General features: G+C 41.0%; 1 protein-coding gene across 1 annotated transcript in view; it reads right to left on the bottom strand.

The window, feature by feature from the left end:
• The window catches only part of SH3BGRL2 (SH3 domain binding glutamate rich protein like 2), a 57,663-nt gene that overhangs the window by 20,258 nt on the left and 15,983 nt on the right, over positions 1-21,422 (bottom strand). The window contains exon 2 of the mRNA XM_040983673.1: positions 3,166-3,351. Within this exon, the coding sequence (XP_040839607.1) occupies positions 3,166-3,351 (186 nt within the window). The remainder of the gene's footprint in view (positions 1-3,165; positions 3,352-21,422) is intronic.

The raw sequence follows: 21,422 nt of genomic DNA, 5'->3' as shown, positions 1-21,422 counted from the left end.
TTAACATTAGGCGATCCTGCTTCATTACACAATCATTACTATATGATTAACTTTGTGATTTTTTTTTCCACTCATAAACATACAACTAGGCTTGTCCCACACACGCTGGGAACCCATGTCAATAAAAAAATGCAAGTGTCAACATCATAGTCACATCTCAAACACTGGATACATCATAGCAACAAACGTCTCAAACTAGGGAAAGCATCATGTTTCCTTTCAAACGGCCTATTTCTGCTTTAGAAATACTTTTACATTTTAAAATTTTTTTAAAGATTTATTTATTTTTATTACAAAGTCAGATATACAGAGAGGAAGAGAGACAGAAAAGAAGATCTTCCATTCGATGATTCACTCCCCAAGTGTGCGCAATGGCCAGTGCTGGGCTGATCTGGAGCCAGGAGCCAGGAACCTCCTCCAGGTCTCCCACACAGGTGCAGGATCCCAAGGCTTTAGGCCGTCCTCGACTGCTTTCCCAGGCCACAAGCAGGGAGCTGGATGGGAAGTGGAGCTTCCGGGATTAGAACCAATGCCTACAATGGGATCCTGGTGCATTCAAGGCAAGGACTTTAGCCACTAGGCCCTGAAACTACTTTAATAAACTTTGCTTTACTATGCCTGCTTTCATTTCTCTGGGTCTGATCCATTCCTCTATCGGTGAAAAAGAAAAAAATGAGAACCGAGACAAGCCAGCTGCAACTTTCCAGTAACAGAAGCAAGGGGAATTTACTTTTTATGATCTACAGAGTTTCAGCTTCACAAAACAGAAGTTCTGGGAATCTTTTTCACAACAATGTGAATATATTTAACACCACCATTCAACTATACACTTAAACACAGTTAAGGTGCTTTCACCTGTGTGTGTTTGTATGTAGAGATTCAAAGTAAAAATGCTTTGATAAAGAAGCAAACATCAAAAATAGGGGCAGGCATTTGGCCTAACTCATTGACCTAGCCACAGGCCACCTGTGCCCCATTTCAGAATGCTTGTGATAACACCCAGTTTTTACCCATAATTTCAACTTCCTGCCAGTGCAAACCCTGGGAGGCAGCAGGGGATGGCTTAGGTACTCGTGTCCCAGCTTTGACCTGGCCAAGTCCCAGACACTGCAGGCATTTGAAAAAGCAAACCAGTGGATAGGAATTCTGTTTCTATTACTGTCTATCTCTCCTTCTCAATCTCTCTCCCTTACTCTTCCTATATTGAAGACCTGATAAATAAGAAATAAAATGTTTATTCTGAAAAAAAATTTTAAGTAAAATACATGAAGTTTTCTGAAGAAGAGAAAAAAGAAATGAAAAGGAAGTACATACTTCCCTTTTGTGCAGAAAGTTTTCATTTGTGATATATACCAGGCATACCAATTCCACAGAAAGAGAATAAAGGTTTAAAATTTGTATATAATGACGTGAGCTTTATAAAAATCCAAATCAGACACTAAAACTAATTAGAAAAATCTACAAGGTGGAAGACTGATTTTTAGAATTTATTCGGTCATCTTCCCAGAGAAGACTCTGATTACAGAAAGCCAAAAAAGCAAACAGAAAAAAAAAAAACATGTAAGAATATAAATTAATTGACATGAGAGAAAGAAGACAGGCAGAAATGTAGGCAGAAAAAATGTTCAAAGACAATGTAAGAACATACTTAGTAATCCAATCATTTTTTTCTTTGGCTATAAGGACACAGTGAATACTCAGCACAATGAATATCAAAGAGCTTACACTATGTAATTCACTGAGAATATCAGAATACACATATGAATAATAGATCTTAAAAACTGGAATAGAAAAAATGCAAAGATAAAGAAAAGTGGCAGTAAATGCCTCAACTGCACCTCTGGAAACTAGACGATAACAAAGGAATATCATCAAACTTCCTTCCAAACTCAACTAATATTCTTAGAAACTATCAGTCAATCTCAACCTACAAAACCAGCATGCAGACATCTGCACACCCACAGAGACTGAGGGACACAAAACCGCTGGATTTCCGCTCATTCCTCCTAGCTCTATTCGCCATACGGCTTTACTGTGTTTAGAACTGCGCAATTTCCATTTTCAGCTCTTACCTCATTTTACTTTTAGGTACAACAGTATAATTTTTATCCTGCATAATCATGAATAGTATGCACAGTTGCTTTCCACATACTGCTCCCAATAAAATACAAAATCAAACTTAGGATATAACAATTCCAACAAAAATAATAACCTTTATTTTTATATAATAATAACTTACTTAAGACGTATTTTAGAAATAGTCACAAACATTCTGTGAAGTTGGATGTATGTTACTACCCCTTGTTGAAGGGTGAGAAAATGGAGGCTTCAAGAATTCCGAGTTTTCCAAAGGTGTCAGGGCCAAGGGCAGGGAGTACCCAGCTCCATGTCCCGGTGAGTGCTTCATTCAGGACTCCCCTCATGATGCCATGTGAGAGAAGTCGGTGAACAAGCTCTGTGCCAATTTCTCACTCTCCTTCCTGCACACGGAGGAAGAGAACCGTTTCCTTCGAATCTACCCAAAGTATTCTGTTATTGCTTCCCCCCACCCTAATGACAGCTCTGGAAGTCATTTCATCTCACTCTTGTTCCAGGGCATTCTTAAAGAGTGTTCCCAGATACGCCCTGCTTACATGTTCCGAGTAATGGCCAAAAGAAGTGCTAACTTACTCGTTAGCAAAAAAAAAAAAAAAAAAAAAAAAAAAAAGCCTTTTTTTTTTTAACCTAAACAAAGTGGGTAGACAATCAGACACCAGTGACTTCTCTCATATTCCCATAAACCAAGAAGGTAAAAAAAAAAATGCCTATGTTCAAAATGCCCCCTCTGGTTTATCGTTATAAAAAGCTGATCTCAAACATACAGTCAACCATTAGCAACCATTTAAAGCACATTGAGAGAAACATACAAGAATCATCTCTCTATCCCTCAAAATGTACTATTAAGAAAATATGCTTCAAAATTGTGTACACAAACACACAGATTGTCTCTTTCCTTTTCCAAGGCAGAGAGAGAAACAGGAAGTGGGTAGACACACATGCACTCATATTCACACCACACACACGCACACACTGAGTAAGGAGGTCAGTCTTCCCTGGAAAACATGCCAATTGCACGTTTTAAGCAGCACAAAGACAGACTTCCTGTGGACGCCTGTGGCCACTTACTCCACAGTATCGGTCATCGTTAAATATCTGCGGTGGCAGTGGGTTGCCCTGAGCAGGCATCTTCTCTGGGGAAACGTTTTTGTACATCCATTGCCTCTGCTCTTCTGACATGGTGATGTCCACCTCCTCAAACTCGATCTTGTTAGCTTCCAGGAATCTCACCACATCTTGCTGCTTCTTCTTTATCTAGAGAGAGAAGACAAACATGTTAGGAGGAATGTTCATCTGAAAACAATATGTACACACTTCCAGATGAAATACCATTTGATTTCTCACTGCTGGAGAAAGACATGGAAGAAATGAGATAGACACTGTCTCCTTGCTGGATGCAGAGTACAGGACTGGCAAAAGCCTCACACAGGCATGTATCAACCTACATTCCCCAGCCCTCTGAGACACAATCAGCCCAGAAAGATCTGCCACGTGAGCGATGCCCTAAGCTCTAAGTGGGTCATAACCACACTCCGCCCCTACCCCACAGTCCCAGGAAATTGATGTTTCCAGCCACGAAAGCTCCCTGTGCCCCACGTCATGCCAAAACCATGACTGCCCATCAGAAACATCAACTTTTCACTGATTTATGAAAGCAGCACATTTTCATTTCCCACAGCAGCCTCTTTCTGATATTCCACAGCTGTAACCATATCATGAAAGCATCCTTTCATCAATACACAAGAGGAAATGTTCTCTGCTTCTAAGGTGAGAATAAACCACCAGCTTCCTAGACTGTTTCTTAACCCTTCTTCTTCCTCTGCTTTGCCCACTTCCTTCTTCAGTCACTAGGGGTCAGAAGTGCCCTTTAGGAACTGTGCACGCCTGTGCAGGTCTTTTAAGTGTTACCTGCCTCCGGAATTGAACAGAACATGGAAGTGGAACTAATTTAAGCAGGATGACAAGATTCAACAACTTCAACAGCATGTAAAACACAAGAAAATAAACTTGCCCTTTCTAACTAATTTTGTGGAAAATCTGCATAAATAACAAACTGAAGTGAAGTAAGTACAACATACAGGCAGATCAACCAACCCTAACACCTCCCGTCACAGGAAATAAAATGCTTGAAGCACAAATTCTCATGTACTGATGGTCTCCATGAACCCCATCCCACAAAGCCTCTATCCTTGAAGCTGGAATTCTGGCACCTGCTATAAGCAAAGTGATTCTGACCACAGGACCATGGGGCTCGAGTCTACGGGTGGTAACAAAATGGTATACTTAAGCAAAAATACAGGTCTGGCACGATATGATATCAAATTCAACGCTATTTTAAGATCAGAAAATGTACAGTCATAAATCTAAATTTATGATGGGATTATTGGATGTCTTTATTCTCATTTCTGAAAAAGCTTTTCCCCATCACTAATACACAATTTCAGAAATAGGACTATAGTATTTGAAACTTCAACTAAAGAACAGGCACCATCACCGTACTTAATTTCCCTAAAAACCCTACAAGGGAAATATAACCGTTACTGTTTTACCGACAAGGAAACTGACTGAAGTAAAAAGGCAATACCTGGGCTTGCTTTCTTCTTCTTTTTCTTTTCTTTTCTTTTTCTTTCTTTTTTTTTTTTTTTTTGTCTTTTTTTAGTTAAGAGGCCAAGAGACAAAGGGAGTAAGAGAGGCAGAGAGAGAAGAGAGGAAGATCTCAACCAATGGTTCATCTCTCAAATACCCTCAACAGCTGGAAGTAGGAACACAGTCTCTGGTGGGTAGCATAGACCCAACCACTTCAGCCAGGGTGGGGCACCAACCAGGGTCTGCACCAGAAGGAAACCAGAGCAGGAGTTGGGATGGCCAGGAACCTGGTAACCTGCTATGGGACACAGGTGTTTTAATCACTGGGCTAAACACCTACCCAAGGTTACCAATCTTGAACAAAGTTTCACAGCTGCTGTGCGTGTTCCTGTGGAAATGATTATGTCATTTTCCTGTTTAAAATCCTTCTCATTACCCTTCAGAGAACATAAACACTTCTTAGCATAGCATTATCTCTTCATGACCAAGCTTCATTGATTATAAACACAGGTTATTTGCTTTTGTAAAAGTCTTAAAATCACAAAGCAAACAGTGCCCTGCAATTCTGTTACTCAGGCAACCATTGTTGACAAACAAGGTCTAGACTTTCTCGTTATACAGAGCTCTATAGAACCAATGCATTTCAAATGTCCAGGATAATGATAAAAATGAAACTAAGACATACTCAATCTTTGTCAATATAAATGTACATTTATGTACACACACACCTGAAACTCCTCATTCTTAATACTGGGATACAGTAGACACACATACAGCTTCCTTACTTCTCAAACCCCTGTCTTATACATACAGACACACAGACATGCATACCCCACATACATATATTGCTGGACTGTAATTACCTTCCTTTCACAACTGATAAAAATAATTGTATTTTTGTCTTGTCATTTAACTATGCATCATGATTACTGTCCTAATTAAGCATTTTTTAAAAGCACCAACTTTATTATGTCTAAAAATTCCATCAAGTAGACAGATGCACAGTTAACTACAACTCTGCCATTGAAGTTTTAGCATGTCTGTGAGTTTCATCACCAGATGTGGTACTGTGTAAAATATATCTGTCTTAGGCCAGACAGCTTACTTCAGCAAAACACCATAAATCAGGCAGGTTATAAACAAGAGAAAAGGACTTCTCCACAGTTCAGGAAGCTTGGATGGCCAAGGTCTAGGTGCTGACAGATTCAGCATCTGTTGAGAGCTTGTATCCTGGCTCTCACAGACAGAAAAGGCAGCTCTGGAAACTCACACAGGAGCTAGTCCCAACTCACAAGGGCTGTTCCTCATGACTGAATCAAGTGCCAACAGCCCACCTCTTACACCCACCACACTGGTGATCAGGTTTCAACATATGAGTGGTAGTGGTGGGGGGGTGCTATTCTCATCCTCAGTTAATCTTGCTCTCTCTTTTGGGTTTTTCAAACACACCCTGAGCCCTCAAACTTCTTACCTCACTCTTCCTCTAACCCAATGTGACTTGCAAGCATTCAATGCAGGAAAATCCACCTCTCTTACTCGGCTTCGTCCATATGCTGAACTTCAATTACTTGCCCTCTCCTTCCTTCCCACCAGCAGCAGGCACACTGCTCTTCTTGCTCTCCCCTCTCATATCTTTTGTAATTGCTCTTTCTGTGTTAAACCAGCTTACTCCCTGAAGCTGCAACTTCCTGGGCTTAAGTACCAAAATCTTAGGTTCAGAGGATGATTGAAAGCAAGAGTGAGAGAAAGAGAGAGAAGTTTGTGCATGCTTGGGGTACTCATCTTGGCAGGTGCTAACCTTCTTCACTGAGACAAAGTTAGGGTGATTCCACATTCCAAACATTTCTGGTGGGAGTGTTGGTTTGACTTCTGCAGGGTGGTGGAGTCAATTCTGCTCTGCCCAACCTAACAATTTACCCCACAGCAACATCTCTATTGATCAACCTTGACTGTGTCTCTCAATACTATTTCAAGTCCAAGCAGGTTGAATGAAGCCCAGGTATCTCAGGGTGTGCTCAACTTTCAGGTTCTTGAAGGACCCTAAGCTAAGCTGTGCTCGTTGTATCCATACAAATTCCTACTCCCAACCCAGAGTGTCCAGGTGCCAGTAGCCCTCTCAAGAGGACTACTGTTTGAAAGCTGTACATAAAAATTAATCTTAGGAAACTAAAATTCAAGTATATCATTAAGACCAATTATGTTAATGTGCTCAGGAAGCAAAGGATAGCTTCTTATTAGCAGAGATGATGAGTGACATATCATTAAGGACTGAAATGTAAGCAATAATATCTCCATTGCAAAAAGAGGGAGGCATGGAAAGCCGACCCAGGCTTGTATCTCAAAGGTATCACTTAACACTATACAGCTTAACAAGAAAAGGGGAAAAGCTCCATATGTCCTGGTGATACCATCAGGGAAAAAATCTCCTAGGTATTAGGAGGAAAAATATGAGAAAAATGAAAATGTATTTATTTATATTCTTTTAAGAAAAGATTTATTTTTATTGGAGGGTAGATTTCCAGAGATAAGGAGAGACAGAAACATCTTCCATCCATTGGTTCATTACCCATGTAGCCACAATGGCATAGCTGAGCCAATCCGAAGCCAGGAGCCAGGAGCCTCTTCCATGTCTCCTACATGAGTGCAGGGTCCCAAGGCTTTGGGTCGTCCTCAACTGCTTTCCCAGGCCACGAGCAGGGAGCTGGATAAAGACTAGAGCAGCCAGGACTATAACCAATGTCCATATGGGATCCCAGCAGATGCAAGCCAAAGATTTAGCCACTAGGCTTCCATGCTGGGCCCTATGTTTCAAAAAGAACCTCTTGAAAGTCATGTCACAAACTATAAGAATGTTTCTAAGGAGCTAGGGTAGGAAAAATTGGGTAAAGGGAAGACATGGAATTCAGATTATATTTCTGACAAAAAACGACAACAGAAAAATAAAAATAAGGCAGCAGCAACTAAAACCCAGATAATTAACTAATGCTACAGCCAATCTCCCCAATAAACAAAGACAAAAGAAATTTAACCCAGAGAAGACAGTTTTCAAGGTAGTATTTGTAACATTAGCATCCGGAAGGAAGATGAGTCACACCACCACGGGTTGTTATTAATATCCAAAGGAGCCAATGAGGCCTGGGATTGTGAGGACTTGGGGCCTGAGGCAGCTCAGGAGGCGGGACCAGGAAGAAGGCATCCAATGGTGGGTCGGCCCACAGGTAATGGAAAGACTTCCTCTGTGGTAACAGGAAGCTTTGACAGGGACTTGGTGTGCTGGCCCTAATCCCAGAATAGGAAAAACAACAACGTACATAATCATTTCCTTCAGCACAGAGTTCTGTTCTCTCCTTGTTTCAATTTTTTCAAAACAGAACGCACCTTTTCACTAAGATTTTACTAAGGAGATTCAAGAGAATTAGTCAGCTGGTGGAAGGGTCTCAGCTTCCCCCACATTCATGCTTCCACAGTTGAAATGTAGGTGTAAGGGGTATGTTTCTGTATTTAAACACATTTAGAAGCCACAACAGACAATTTCTAATTATTTACCTAGTAACCAATCTCCTTTTCTTCATAAGCTAAGTCTGGCTTTGTTTAGGAGAGTATTATGCTTAGCTACAAAACTTTATCTCAAATGTCTTTGCAGTTAGCGTGATCCCATGACACAGTTTAGCCAATGAGCTGTTAGGTAAATGGCCTTCACAAGGTCCCTCTAAAATGAATCACAAGACCAAGTCCCCTTTTGCTCCAGCTCTTCTCTTCTCTTTCCTGCAGAAATGCAGAATGGTGCCTGAAGGTACAGACCCCCTTTCCGCAATATGAAAACAAACAACAAATGCTAAAGATGGACAGAGAGACAGGAACCCATGACCTTGAGATGTTTGGCAGCTGTCATCGAGTCTTTCTTTGTACAGCCTACTCTAAACTTTTCCACACAGGATAAATAAAGTAGGCCACTCATCACCCATTTCCTATAGCTTGACAAGTGCCAAGGCACTCAGAATGTTCTTAATCGCCACTTAACAGGTCTTCAAAAATACAGTTCTATGAGGAAGGCTTCAAAATATAAGCCATTACTGTACAGCAGAGCCTAGAAGTAACAGCTGTAAAATATAAATATAATATAATTGAGTGAATATTTGCTGTTGAAAAAACACATGGCATTTCACTATTTTCTTCATAAAGCAACAACCAAGGCATTGGAGCTGAAATGGGAAGGGTGCTTCAAAAGGATGAAAGTTGGGCCCTGCTTGGTGGCCTACCAACTAAAGTCCTCGCCTTGAATGTGGTGTTGGTATGCCACACAGGTGCCAGTTCTAATCCTGGGAGCCCTGCTTCCCATCCAGCTCCCTGCTAGAGACCTAGGAAAGCAGTCAAGGATGGCCCAAAGCCTTGGGACCCAGCACCCTTGTGGAAAACCCAGAAGAGGCTCCTGGCTCCTGGCTTCGGATTGGCTCAGCTCTGCCATTCTGGCCACATGGGTAGTGAACCAATGTATGGAAGATCTTCTTCTCGGTCTCTCCTTTTCTCTATCTAACTTTGTAATAATAATAATAATAATAATAATAACAAAATAAATCTTAGAAGAAAAGGATGAAAATTGTATTCCATGCTATCCTCTGAACCTACAGTCATTACACATATACCATTCAGAGCAGCTAAGGGAACAGATACTGTCACATCTCTGGTATAGTCAGGCCCTTGGACCAAATCCAGCATATGACTTCTGTATACTATCTTGTAAGATATTAAAAAAGAATCTTTTTTATAGTTTTAAATTTCTGTGAGAAAAAGTGATAATATTTGAGTTTAAATAAAAATGCAATACAAATTTTAGTGCCTTTTAAAAAGCTGTATTGCAAAGGTAAAATTGTCTATTTGTTTACATATTGTCTGCAGCCACTTCTGTCTAACAATGGCAGAGTTCAGTGGCTGCAACTCAAACTATGTGGTCACTAGCACCCAGAATACGTATCATCTGTCTTCTACAGGGCAAGTCTGTTCATCCACACTTTGGGAGCCACCCTGAACTCCAGATCTTATATTTTGACCAGCCCTCCTAGCACTCTCCAGTCCCCGTTACTGCTCTATTGTTTAGCACAGCAGTCAGTATCTGGCATTCTGTATGCTTTATGTGTTTATCTGGAAACTACTAGGATATAAATCCCCAGAGACAGAGGATTCTGTCTGGCGTACTGCTGTGTCACAGGCAGTGTCTGGCACACAGCAGGTATTCAACACACCTCTGTTAACGAGACAGCACTTTCACACGCAGAAACAAGGCTGGGAACCAACTCCACAGTGGTGCTCATTCTCCCCAAGCCTCACCTTCACACTGCTCCAGCCACCTCACTCAAGTTTTAGTGCCTGAAGAGATTAGAAATTCATTCATTTATTTCCTTGTTTTTGTTCTTACCTCTCTCAAATGAATTATCAAGCCACAGCTGCACAACAAAGGCTTTCAGGCCATGCTCAAGAGAAGCTATGCAAACAAAGTTGATAATTCAGAAACGAACATAACTGAAGGCAGGACCAACAAGATTGCAGACCAAACATCAGAACTGGCAAGCCTAAAACTGAACGATTTTAAAATCCTGTTTGTCTAGGACACTACACCTAACTACAAATGGCCACATAATTCAGAAGAATCTCAAGACCCTGAATTAGCAAAAAAGGCCTCACTTCTATCTTCAACAATGATTGAAAAAAAAAGTTGCATGCTATTGCATGCTCAGATGAATCTTGTTGCTCATTTTAAAACTGCAAGTGCACGATATTGTTTTATTTCACCCAAGATGTTTTCATTAAATCGATCCATCTGCAAATTGGTGAAGCAAGTACATTGGTATTTCCCTGAATCTGCTTCCAATGCAAATGTAGGACTGATGCATCCTCAGCCGCTCCCCGCAAACTCAGGGCCCAGGAGTTCTGAAGCAAGTTCCTCAGCTATACTTTGAGGCAGCACTTTTGGCCAGGTGTGGACAGGCCTTTACCTTGTCTATCCATACCCGTGGATCTGCTGAAAACCCAAAGCTGCATCCAGGCTGTGAGGACCCACTCCCTCAGGGGCCTGACCAGCTTGCTGAGCTGCCCAGCTTGCTGACACGGCATGACCACTCAGTGACCCATGGAACTCTTATGAAGATGCTTGAAGCTTTAACCGGCAACCTCCTGGCCTCAGGAATCTCCCAGGACTGAATCAGAAGACAAACTAAATAAATTACATTGCACTTGATTTAGACCTGCCTCCCTGCTCATTGGCATTGATCTCTAAGTGAGCCTGCATGCCTCCTCTACTGCCTCTACTCTCTCTCCCAGGATTAGTTCTTGCCCAGGAGCCTGCCAGTTAACACATGTAATCAAGCAACCCCTTTCAGATTCCTTCCATAGCTTCCAGACATGTCTAGCCATGTTGGAATTCCAACGTGCACACAGCTACGTGATGCACTTGGGGACCTTAGGATTTATTAATTAAAAAATATATCAGTGTGAATGAGATTTCTTCTTAAATGAGATTTAATGTAAACAATCTTGAGAAAGTGGCTTTAGTCAAGACAAATGAGGAACTGAAAGAGGTCAACGAGGAAAATAGAAAAACAGTATGTGGTTTTAATTTGAGTCTTGTCAGCTATGCAGTCTTGGGAAATTACCCAGCTTCCCTCTTGGCCTCAGCTTTCCAATCTGTAGACCTAATATCTTTTCCTATAGCTTCATTGGAGAATTAAATAATGAAAGAGCTAGGTAGTAATGTGCATTTCTTCATTTGCTTTATTCAAACATAATAGCTTTTCTTTCCGTGGCCTAGATTTGGCCTCTTCCACGAAGTATAAAGTGGCTGTGGGCATGTTCAAAAGCTTCATATATCTGAAGCAACAGTTCTTTATTTTACCATTTTCACACTTCAAACACACAGTTCTCTTCTTTTCTGACTTGAAGCAGACCTCAGGCTGATCAGGCCTTTTGTGTATCTCAAATGGAAAGAAGTCAGGCAGAAGAAAGAGAAACGAAAAAATTTCGTATAACTTGACTAAAATACTCGAAGGATGGGCTAGACTTGGGAATGCAGGTGTGTGTGAGGGAGGGTGGGCTGGGGACCACCCTGTGGACAGAGGGCCTAAGACATCTACTTTCAAGTAAAAAGTGAGGAGGAGGATCCACCCTTTGCCCAAGATCACAGAAACCTTCCAGAGACTGAAAGGATGTATCAACGCTATATAAGTTCACAGCAAATCTTTAAACAATGTCTCACTTTTGGACTATCCACTACATTAACTCATTATTTGTAATGATATTCTAATTGTGGACTCACTTTTGCCATTTTTACTGAGTTGAGATACAGAGAAAGCTTCAGAGTACTTTCTGCTGGGTGCATGTCAGCAGGAGGCTAGAACTAAGAACAGAGCAAGGACTCAAACCCAGGCACCACCAGATTGAATTCCTCCCCAAAACTCACTCTCTACTGTCACAAAGAGAATCCACAAAAGAACGTATTGTGACAGGTGCTAGACTCTGTACCCCAGAGTCATTCATGATGTTTCTTATGAAGGCTGAGCTCCAGTTTTCCCAACCTGGCTTTCCACTAGCTGAGCGGCCACGTGACCCTGTGCCTACCAGTGAGGTGGGAGCCCTAGTTGGCTTGGTGGAGCATCTGGACAAGGCTTTGTTTCCCTACTGCAGTAGACAAGGATGTAGGGTCCTTTGTCCCTGGCCTTCTTTCTTGTTTGGAACCCACAAGGTGTGACAGATGTACAGGAGCAGTCTTTCCACTGTAGAATAACAAGCAACAGGAAGAAGCCAAGAAAATCCTATAAATACAAGTTATGACCAAGTTCAACCCCCAGGCAGACCAGAAGAAACCAAACATCTGAGTTTGCTTAAGTTCGCATTAACCAGGATCTCCATTGCTTTCTGATGGACATGTTGCTAACAAACACTTGGTCACACATTCCAGGAACAGGGAATGGAGCAAGGGTGTGCAATATACTAACATGCCACCTGCTGTCAAGTTCTAATGCCATCTCACTATACACGAGCTTACACAAGAAGTTCTGTATCTCCAGTTTCTGTTTCAGCTTATCTTACTTGAAAGCAAACACCACCTTACCCAGCCAAAGATAACAATCAAGAAGGCCAACTCACAGCGATTGAATGCAGCTTGAGTTTTAGAGATAAATCAGAACATCAGAAATACAGATTTTGAAGGAACTATTAGTGTCTCATAAATGAATACAGTTTTAATGATGGAAAAGGCTGTGGCCTTCCATCTATGTGTCATCAGCATAGTCCATGGGACTTATTAGGCATGCAAATACTTTAATTAAACAAATAAATACCATCAAGCTTGAATAAACTATTTTAATATTTTTAGTCAAAGTTTTTGGAACTATTTCTTTGCTTGACATGAAATGATTTCTTTTTTCCACGTTTGTAATGTTAAATCAACTGAATCATCTCCTAAAAGTGTCACCTGCTGGTACTGTGACCCCAATGGCAACATCAACTTGAGTTATGGAGAGAATACTAAAACTACAGAATGTGTGTCTCAAAGATTTTTTTTTCTTTCACAGAAAAGAGAAAGTTGTTTCAGATTTGCTTTAACAAATGTTTAGTAGTAATAGGTTACCTGGACATTATCAAAACATACAAATTCATGTACATAAACCTGTAATTTATTTTTGACTTGTTCCAGCAAGGTAACTTCAGGGTACTTCAGGGCCAGCACTGTGGTATATTGGGTTAATCTGCAGCATGAAAGACTAGCATCTTATATGCTGATCCAACTAAAAGCAGAGAAGGATGGTCCAAGTATTTGGGCCCCTGCCACCCATGTGGGAGATTTGGAGGAAAGCCATAGCTCCTGACTTCAGGCTGTGCAGCCCTGGAAACTGTCGCCTTCTGTAGAGTGAAGCAATCAATGGAAGACTGTTCCTCCCCCTCTCTCTCTACAATGATTTTCAAAGAAATAAATATATACATAAATAAGTAAGTAAATCTTAACAAAAAAGGTAAGGTCTTCCTCTTTCCTCCTCTCTGTATGTCTGGCTTTCCAATAAAAATAAATAAATCTTAAAAATAAAATCCAGACACAGATTTTTCTAATCCCCTGCATTTTCATAAAAAAAAAAACTCTTCTATTTGTTTATTTATAGATTTATTTATTTGAGAGGCAGAGTGACAGGAAAAAAAAAAAAACTGAGAGGAAAGAATCCTCCATCAGTTAGCTCATTGTTAAAATACCCACAAGAGCCACTGCTGGGCCAGGCTGAAGCCAGGAGCCACACACCCCAAAGTTCAGTGAGATTTTTAATATAGAAATGTAACATCTTCCAGGTGGTTTCTATCAATAACTAACTGCTGTTAGGAAAAATAATTCAATTTTACTAACAAAATTTTAACATGACAAAAGCTAAAAAGTTGATGTTCATACTGTAATATTCACTGTTAAAGGCTTTTTAGTGAGAGAAAAAGAATTTGTCTTCATGAAAAAATAAAATGAAAGATAAGTTTCAGCTGTATTCCATTACCATATATATATATATAATGCATACTCTAAGAATTCTTTTTATTATTTTTAGGGTGTGAGAGTAAAACAACTTCTGTAGACTGGTGTATAGAAGAACTGTGGGTGGGGATAAGGAGAAATGTGGATATCCCAACACAAGATTACATTTTATTTTCCTTAATAATGGTTAAGTAACTCCTATTCCAGAGGCAAATAAATCTGTTCCAAACACCTGAAAAATATTAATACCACTACCATAATTTTCAATGCCTTTTTCACTCACATTAAGTTTTAAAAGTTAGCTTATAAATGCCTCTTAAGCAAAATTAGTAAAAATGAAAGGAGAAAAATAATACTACATCCCCTAAAAGTTATGACTTAAATTCTGATATACTTTGCCTAGGAGCATTCTAGCATAGCTATGATGGGAAAAGTTATCAGATTAAAAAATACATTTAGAAAATGAAGGAATAAAGGCATACTCTGTGACTTCTCATATATTTTCCATAGATTTAACATAAATGGGACATCTACATCAGGCAGAATAAAGGCCTCATATCTCAAAAAAAAAAAAAACTTTTAAAATCAGCTTAAACTGCATAATAATGATCCCTTCAAGGCATCATAAGCTTTTATGATTTACATAATTACCTCCACGAAAAAAATCCAAAATCTGCACTTTGGGATGGATGTTTGGCATGGCATTTAACTTGCCATTTGGTACACCAGCATCCTATACAGAAGTTCAGATTCAGGTTCCAGCTGCTCCACTTCCTGATCTAGCTCCCTGCTAATGCACCTGAGAAAGTAGCAGCAGACAGTCCAAGTTCATGGGTCCCTACCATATATACTAGAGACCTGAAAGAAGCTTCTGGCTCCTAGCTTCGGCCTGACAAGCCCCTGTCATTAGGGCCATTTGGGGAGAGAACCAGCCAATAGATCTCTCCTCTCCTCTTCTCTCCCCTCCCCTCCCCTCCCCTCCCCTCTCCTCTCCTCTCTTCTCTTTTCTCTCACAAATATATAAATAAATCTTAAAAAATATTAAATGGTGGAGTTCTCAGTGCAGTACCTAGCATACCACACTTTTCAACATGCATTATTGTTACCATTCTTACTTTTCATTCTAAGGCCATAAACCATCAGCCATTCTATTCTTCAGCACACACACCCCTGTGCGTCAATAGGAACATCTAAGTATAACTCTATGACTGCTTGATCCCTTTCTCCATTCATTCACTGATTCATTCACTTGATTACTGCCTAAACATACTGAAAGTCTGACTAGCAGATGCCAAAAGGGTATTCCTGCCTCTATCTTGTTCTAGCCCACCTCTTAGAAGCCATGAGTTATAAGGGAGAGGCAACGCTGAAGCACTGATCATGTCCAAAGTATAAACCTTGATCTAAACACACAGAACACACCCTCTATGGGTACTTAGCACTTTAGTAACCAGTTTCCCTGTGAATATGAGCATCATGTTCTCCAGCAGAACATGTTCTTTGATGGTTTATTTTCTGCTCAGGTTTACGCTAAACTAACCATCATCCATCCCAGCATCGCAGCAGGCAGGAGAAGATTTCCCTATGTGTGTAACTTCAACCTCTTTACACAAGGCTCGTCATTTGCAGAATGGAGTTCAACTGTTCCGTCCATTTGAGCCAGACCCTGCAACACACAGGCCCTATTCATTGTTGCTGCTCACAAGAGTAATCTTGATGATTCTCCCACCTCTGCTGCATACCGAGACTGAGTAAGGAACACTGGAATTAAAACTAGATGTGCAACTGCAAGAACAAAGATTTGGGCCACGTGAAAAAGAACAAATATTCCCACTGCTGTCCCTCAAGGACTTAAAAATCTTTCTAGGTGTATTTTTAAACATAAACTTTTGAGTCATATTCGAAAGTTGTCTGTTGAAATTACAGATTAAGATCAAGAAGTTACTGTGCAATCCAATCTAATCGCTTCATTTACTTATCTAACTGAAACTTGAGAGGCATCAGTTTATGGTTCTTGAGTTTAAAGGAATATTTCAGAACAGATCAAAGACAAGATTACCTCTATCCTGCCAATGGTTAAATGCTACTTCCCATGAACTTGATTTTACCAATTCTTGCTAAAATATCACCTGTGTTTGTTTCTCAATTGGGAAAAAGTATTGCCAGAACAGCTTGTTCACTTAATATTAGCTTCTAATTCTTTGTGTATTTTTAAAATAGTCAAGCATGATAATACTAAAATAAACTAAAATTAAAAAAACTAAACAAGTTTGTAGAATTTGGTACCTGAAATTCAGCAACTTTATTTTTAAAGGCTATACCTAAATATTTAATTCCATGAAAATACTTGTTTATGTTAAAACACTACAGTCAGCATCTTCCATGGCCCTCTCCTCCACAATATCTCCATCACCAGCTACAACAGTCACAGCCTCTTCAAATTTCTTAACGCTGAGAAGTTAATCTCCTTTCCTTTTCATGCTTTCCTTTAGCTGCCAGCTCCTAGAAATTCCACTCCTTATTTCTTCCCGTTTCCCCTCATACCTTTAAGAATATTGTTACTACCTTACCCACTCTGAAACAGACACAGACAAAAACCTTCTTCTCAAGCACAAATCACTGCGCATCTAGAATTTCACCATTCCTCCATGGCTCCTGAGCAAAAAACTTAAAAAAAAAAATAAAAAATCCCACACTCACTGACCCTAGATTCCCAGGCCTCTCACCAGTCAGTGCAGCCTCCTCCCACTCGGAGAATCTTGGCATGTGGAGATGTACTGCATTCAGAACTGGCTGCAGTCTCAGCTCTCTCCTCTCATCAAACTCTCTCTCTCTAAATTATACAAACAATTTGCTTGAGAAGACTTGTATACATACACACACACACACACACACACACCCCTAGGTGTAAACACTTCAGCGATGCCTTTGTTTTCCACTCTCTGATACTTACATTCTTTGTAGTTAGTTGACAGCGAGCACACGCAGCACACTGGTGCTCTCTATGGCGCTCAGTGTGCTGTGTGTGGTGGCATCTCTTCTGAGATGTATTCCCCACATACGATATGCTCAAAAGTCATTCAACGCCTTGTTGCCAGAGTTGTCTGAGAGAAGAGATTTCAGAAGGAGAAACGGGAGACTACGATTTAATCACATTATCAGAAAACTAAGAAATTTAAGAGATATTGGCAGTGGCACCAATACCCACTGACCTGCTCAACCCAGAATCCTGAAGACACAATTGACAACCATCAAGTCATGGCTTTTTTCCCTGATTATTTTCTTGAACTCATCCAGGATTCTCCATTTTCACTGCTACCAGTCTGCATCACACCATCATCCTTCTGAAACTTCCAGCTACCTTCTAGAAGATTCCTCCCAACCAATTTTGGTATGTAAGCTAAATGCATTTCCTGCAGCTCTGCTTAAACACCGTTCAGTAAATTCCCATTACCCTTGCAATGAAGACAACATCTGTACCCAAATCACAAGGTCCACAGAAGTGAGAAACCACCTCGTCTACAGCTTTAAGATCCCTTCATACCCCCTCTGCAGGACCCCTAGATACATCTGCTCAAAATGCAAACTATGGGAAAGGAAAATCCCCACTTTCTGATTCAGTAAGACTAGAGTAGGACATGAGAATTTGTATTTGTAATTTTGAATAATGAAATACTATTTGGCCATAAGAATGAATTACCATGGGATTGACACCATGGCATAGTAAGTTAAGCTTCTATCGGTGGAGCCGGCACTCAGACGGGCGCCGGTTTGAGTCTCAACTGCTCCATTTCTGATTCAGCTCTAAGCTTCTGGTCTGGTTAAGCAGATATGTACGTCATAAGTCTTTGGGCCCACATGGTAGATTTGGAGGAAGCTCCTAGCTCCTAGTTTTCTACATTAATCAGCTCATCTCCGGCCATTGTGGCTATCTGGGGAATAAGCCTGCAGATGCAAGATTCCTCTTCTCTCCCTCTCTATTTCTCTCTCCTTCTTCACTCTGTCTCTTCTCTCTATATATGCTTTCAAATAAATACAACCATTTAAAAGGATGAAATGCTCTGTTTCTCCCTCTATCTCTATAATGTTGCCTTACAAGTAAATAAATCTTGGTTGAAAACATGAAGTACTGACAAAAACAAGAAGTACTGATACACATTACAACATGGGTAAACTTTAAAAATATGCTAAGTTGGGCCTGGCGCAGTGGCGCAATGGTTAAGGTCCTCACCTTGCACGCCCGGGATCCCTTATGGGCGCTGGTTCTAATCCCAGCAGCCCCGCTTCCCATCCAGCTCCCCTGCCTGTGGCCCGGGAAAGCAGTCGAGGATGGCCCAAAGCTTTGGGACCCTGCACCCGCGTGGGAGACCTGGAAGAGGCTTCTGGCTTCGGATCGGCATAGCATCGGCTGTTGGGCTCACTTGGGGAGTGAAACATCAGATGGAAGATCTTCCTCTCTGTCTCTCCTCTCTGTATATCCGCCTTTCCAATAATAATAAAATAAATCTTTAATAAATAAATAAAAATATGCTAAGTAAAAGACATCTTTATTCATGAAGGACAACATATTGCATCGTTCCACTGACATAAAATATCCAGAATAAGTGACTCTACAGACAGAAGACTGGAGAAGACCCAGGCCTGCAGTAACAAAGGGGAAGGCATTGGAGACTGACAGCTACGGGATAGAAGACCTCCAGGGGTAGCAGATCTAAAAATGTGGTTATAATTGCAACCCTGTAAACATCCTGTAGACTTGAATGGGTAAAATGTATGTTACTTTAACTATATCTCAACTAAACATTCTTAAACAAGATTTATTTCTTCTTATTTGAGAAGTAGATTTAAGAGAGAGAGAGAGACAGAGAGACACAAAGAGAGGTCTTTCATCTGCTGGTTCACATCCCAAATGGCTGCAACAGCTAGAGCTGAGCTGAGCTGAATCCAAGAGCCAGGAGCTTCTTCCAGGTCTCCTACACAGTTGCAGAGGTCCACTTGGAACTTGGCCCATTCTCCACTGCCTTCCCAGGCCGTTAGCAGAGAGCTGTATCACAAGTGGAACAGATAAGACTCAAACTGGTACCCATACGGGATGCTCGTGCCAGACACAGAGGATTACTGTGCTAGACCACCATGTCAGCCCTTACACTTCTCTTAAAAAGCCTAGAATTTGTACCTTGAACAAGTTGGAGAAAAAATTCTTGTGCCACGCTTAAAATCTCACTGGTTTAAAAAGCCACACCCACAGATCCTTTCACTTGCTCTACTGAGCTCTTCTGGAATCAGAATTCCACATAAAGTGGTCAACATTCTGATCGTTCTCTCTCATAGATGATTTACCCTGCTCCTTCTTGCGTAGCTTCAGCCTTCTGGTCATACCCTTAAAACAACCTCCCCTGACAAAACCAATCTAGGTTAGGCAAGGACTTCTTTGTAAACACTTGCACTGTTTCCTTAAATACTCTTGTGTAAGATTAATTATACTTTTAATTAAGTAGGTAATAGGTTCCTTAAAGTGTGTATCCCCTGCTAGGAGGTAAATCAAGTGAAAAGGGGAAGGAATGTTGCTCTGCCTCATAGAATCTCTGTGTCTGTACGTGCAGTTTGAAGGAAAGACTGAAGAAAAAGGGACTGAATTGCTCAACCATGATGCTTGAGCAGGCACAAGATACTTCCAATGCCATCTGCCTCTTTCTTTTACCCACACATGTGCCACATTCTCCAAAAAGACGATAAAAATAGCACATCTCAGAGCACTTTTAGGGGACACCTTAAACCTTGGAGGAGAAAACTGGAATGACATAACCACAAACAGAAACTCTGAGAAAGCATTAACACACTTGGTGGTTTACTTCGGCTCATACATCTGGCTCAGCAGATTCAACAGAATAGTCATCAAGTTGGAATAAAGAGAGCAGGCCAAACTGGGAGGTTTGCCATCCACGGTTCTTACTACTGGAACAGAACTTCAAACAAACAAGTAACACCCAAAGATTCTCAACACTGTTGATTTTATATGCTTTATTCGTTTATTCAATGGTAAGGACTGAGAAATGTACTGGTCTTTACTGAAAACAAACCACTGTGTGATCATATTACCCCAAATATCCTAACTCTGCCTTTTAAAAACATCACTGAGTTCATAAATAAAATACAGAAAATAGAACTTTAAGCTTCAGAACTTTAAAACAGCTACATTAAAAATGAGTAGGGCCCGGCGCAGTGGCGCAAGTGGTTAACGTCCTCGCCTTACACGCCCAGGATTCCATATGGCGCCGGTTCTAATCCCGGCAGCCCCACTTCCCTTCCAGCTCCCTGCCTGTGGCCCGGGAAAGCAGTCGAGGATGGCCCAAAGCTTTGGGAACCTGCACCCGCGTGGGATTCCCAGAAGAAGCTCCTGGCTTTGGATCGGCATAGTATCGGCCCGTTGCGCTCACTTGGGGAATGAATCATTGGACGGAAGACCTTCCTCTCTGTCTCTCCTCTCTGTATATCCGCCTTTCCAATAAAAAAATAATAAAAATAAATCTTAAATAAATAAATAAATAAAAATGAGTAACAACTGGGCCCGGTGCAATAGCATAATGGTTAAAGTCCTCACCTTGCATGAGCTGGGATCCCATATGGGCACAGGTTTTAATCCCAGCGCCCCTGCTTCCCATTCAGCTCCCTACTTGCAGCCTGGGAAAGTAGTTGAGGATGGCCCAAAGCCTTGGAAACCTGCACCCGCCTGGGAGACCTGGAAGAACTCCTGGCTCCTGGCTTTGGATTGGCTCAGCTCCAGCCGTTGCAGCCGCTTGGGGAGTGAACCATCAGAGGGAAGATCTTCCTCTCTGTCCTTCCTCCTCTCTGTATACCTGCTTTCCAATTAAAAAAAAAAAAAGTAGCAACTGACTTGGAAAATTACTGGAAACATTGTTTCGTCTTTCACAACACTGTGGTAGGCAATAGAAATGTTGCCAAATTCCTCCCTTCTGTGTCTCCATACATGAGGCCTTGTGCCTCCTCCCACTTAGATATGGAATCTTCCTCCACCCCATAAATTTGGGTCAATCATGTAACCTGCTTTTTGCCATAGGAAATCTAGCAAACCCAATGCAAACAAGAGTCTTGGAAGTATTCAAACTTTGTTGCTTATTAGAACAGAGCACAAAATAAAAAAAGCTCATGCTAGTCAGGGTGACAAGACACTCTTGTTCAATCACCCCATCACTCTGGCCACAACCACAGGGCACCCTCA

This window comes from Ochotona curzoniae, unplaced genomic scaffold, assembly GCF_017591425.1.
Source record: "Ochotona curzoniae isolate NIBS_2020 unplaced genomic scaffold, NIBS_Ocur_1.0 contig_3819, whole genome shotgun sequence".
NCBI lineage: Eukaryota > Metazoa > Chordata > Mammalia > Lagomorpha > Ochotonidae > Ochotona > Ochotona curzoniae.
This window is presented reverse-complemented; position numbering and strand designations above follow the sequence as displayed.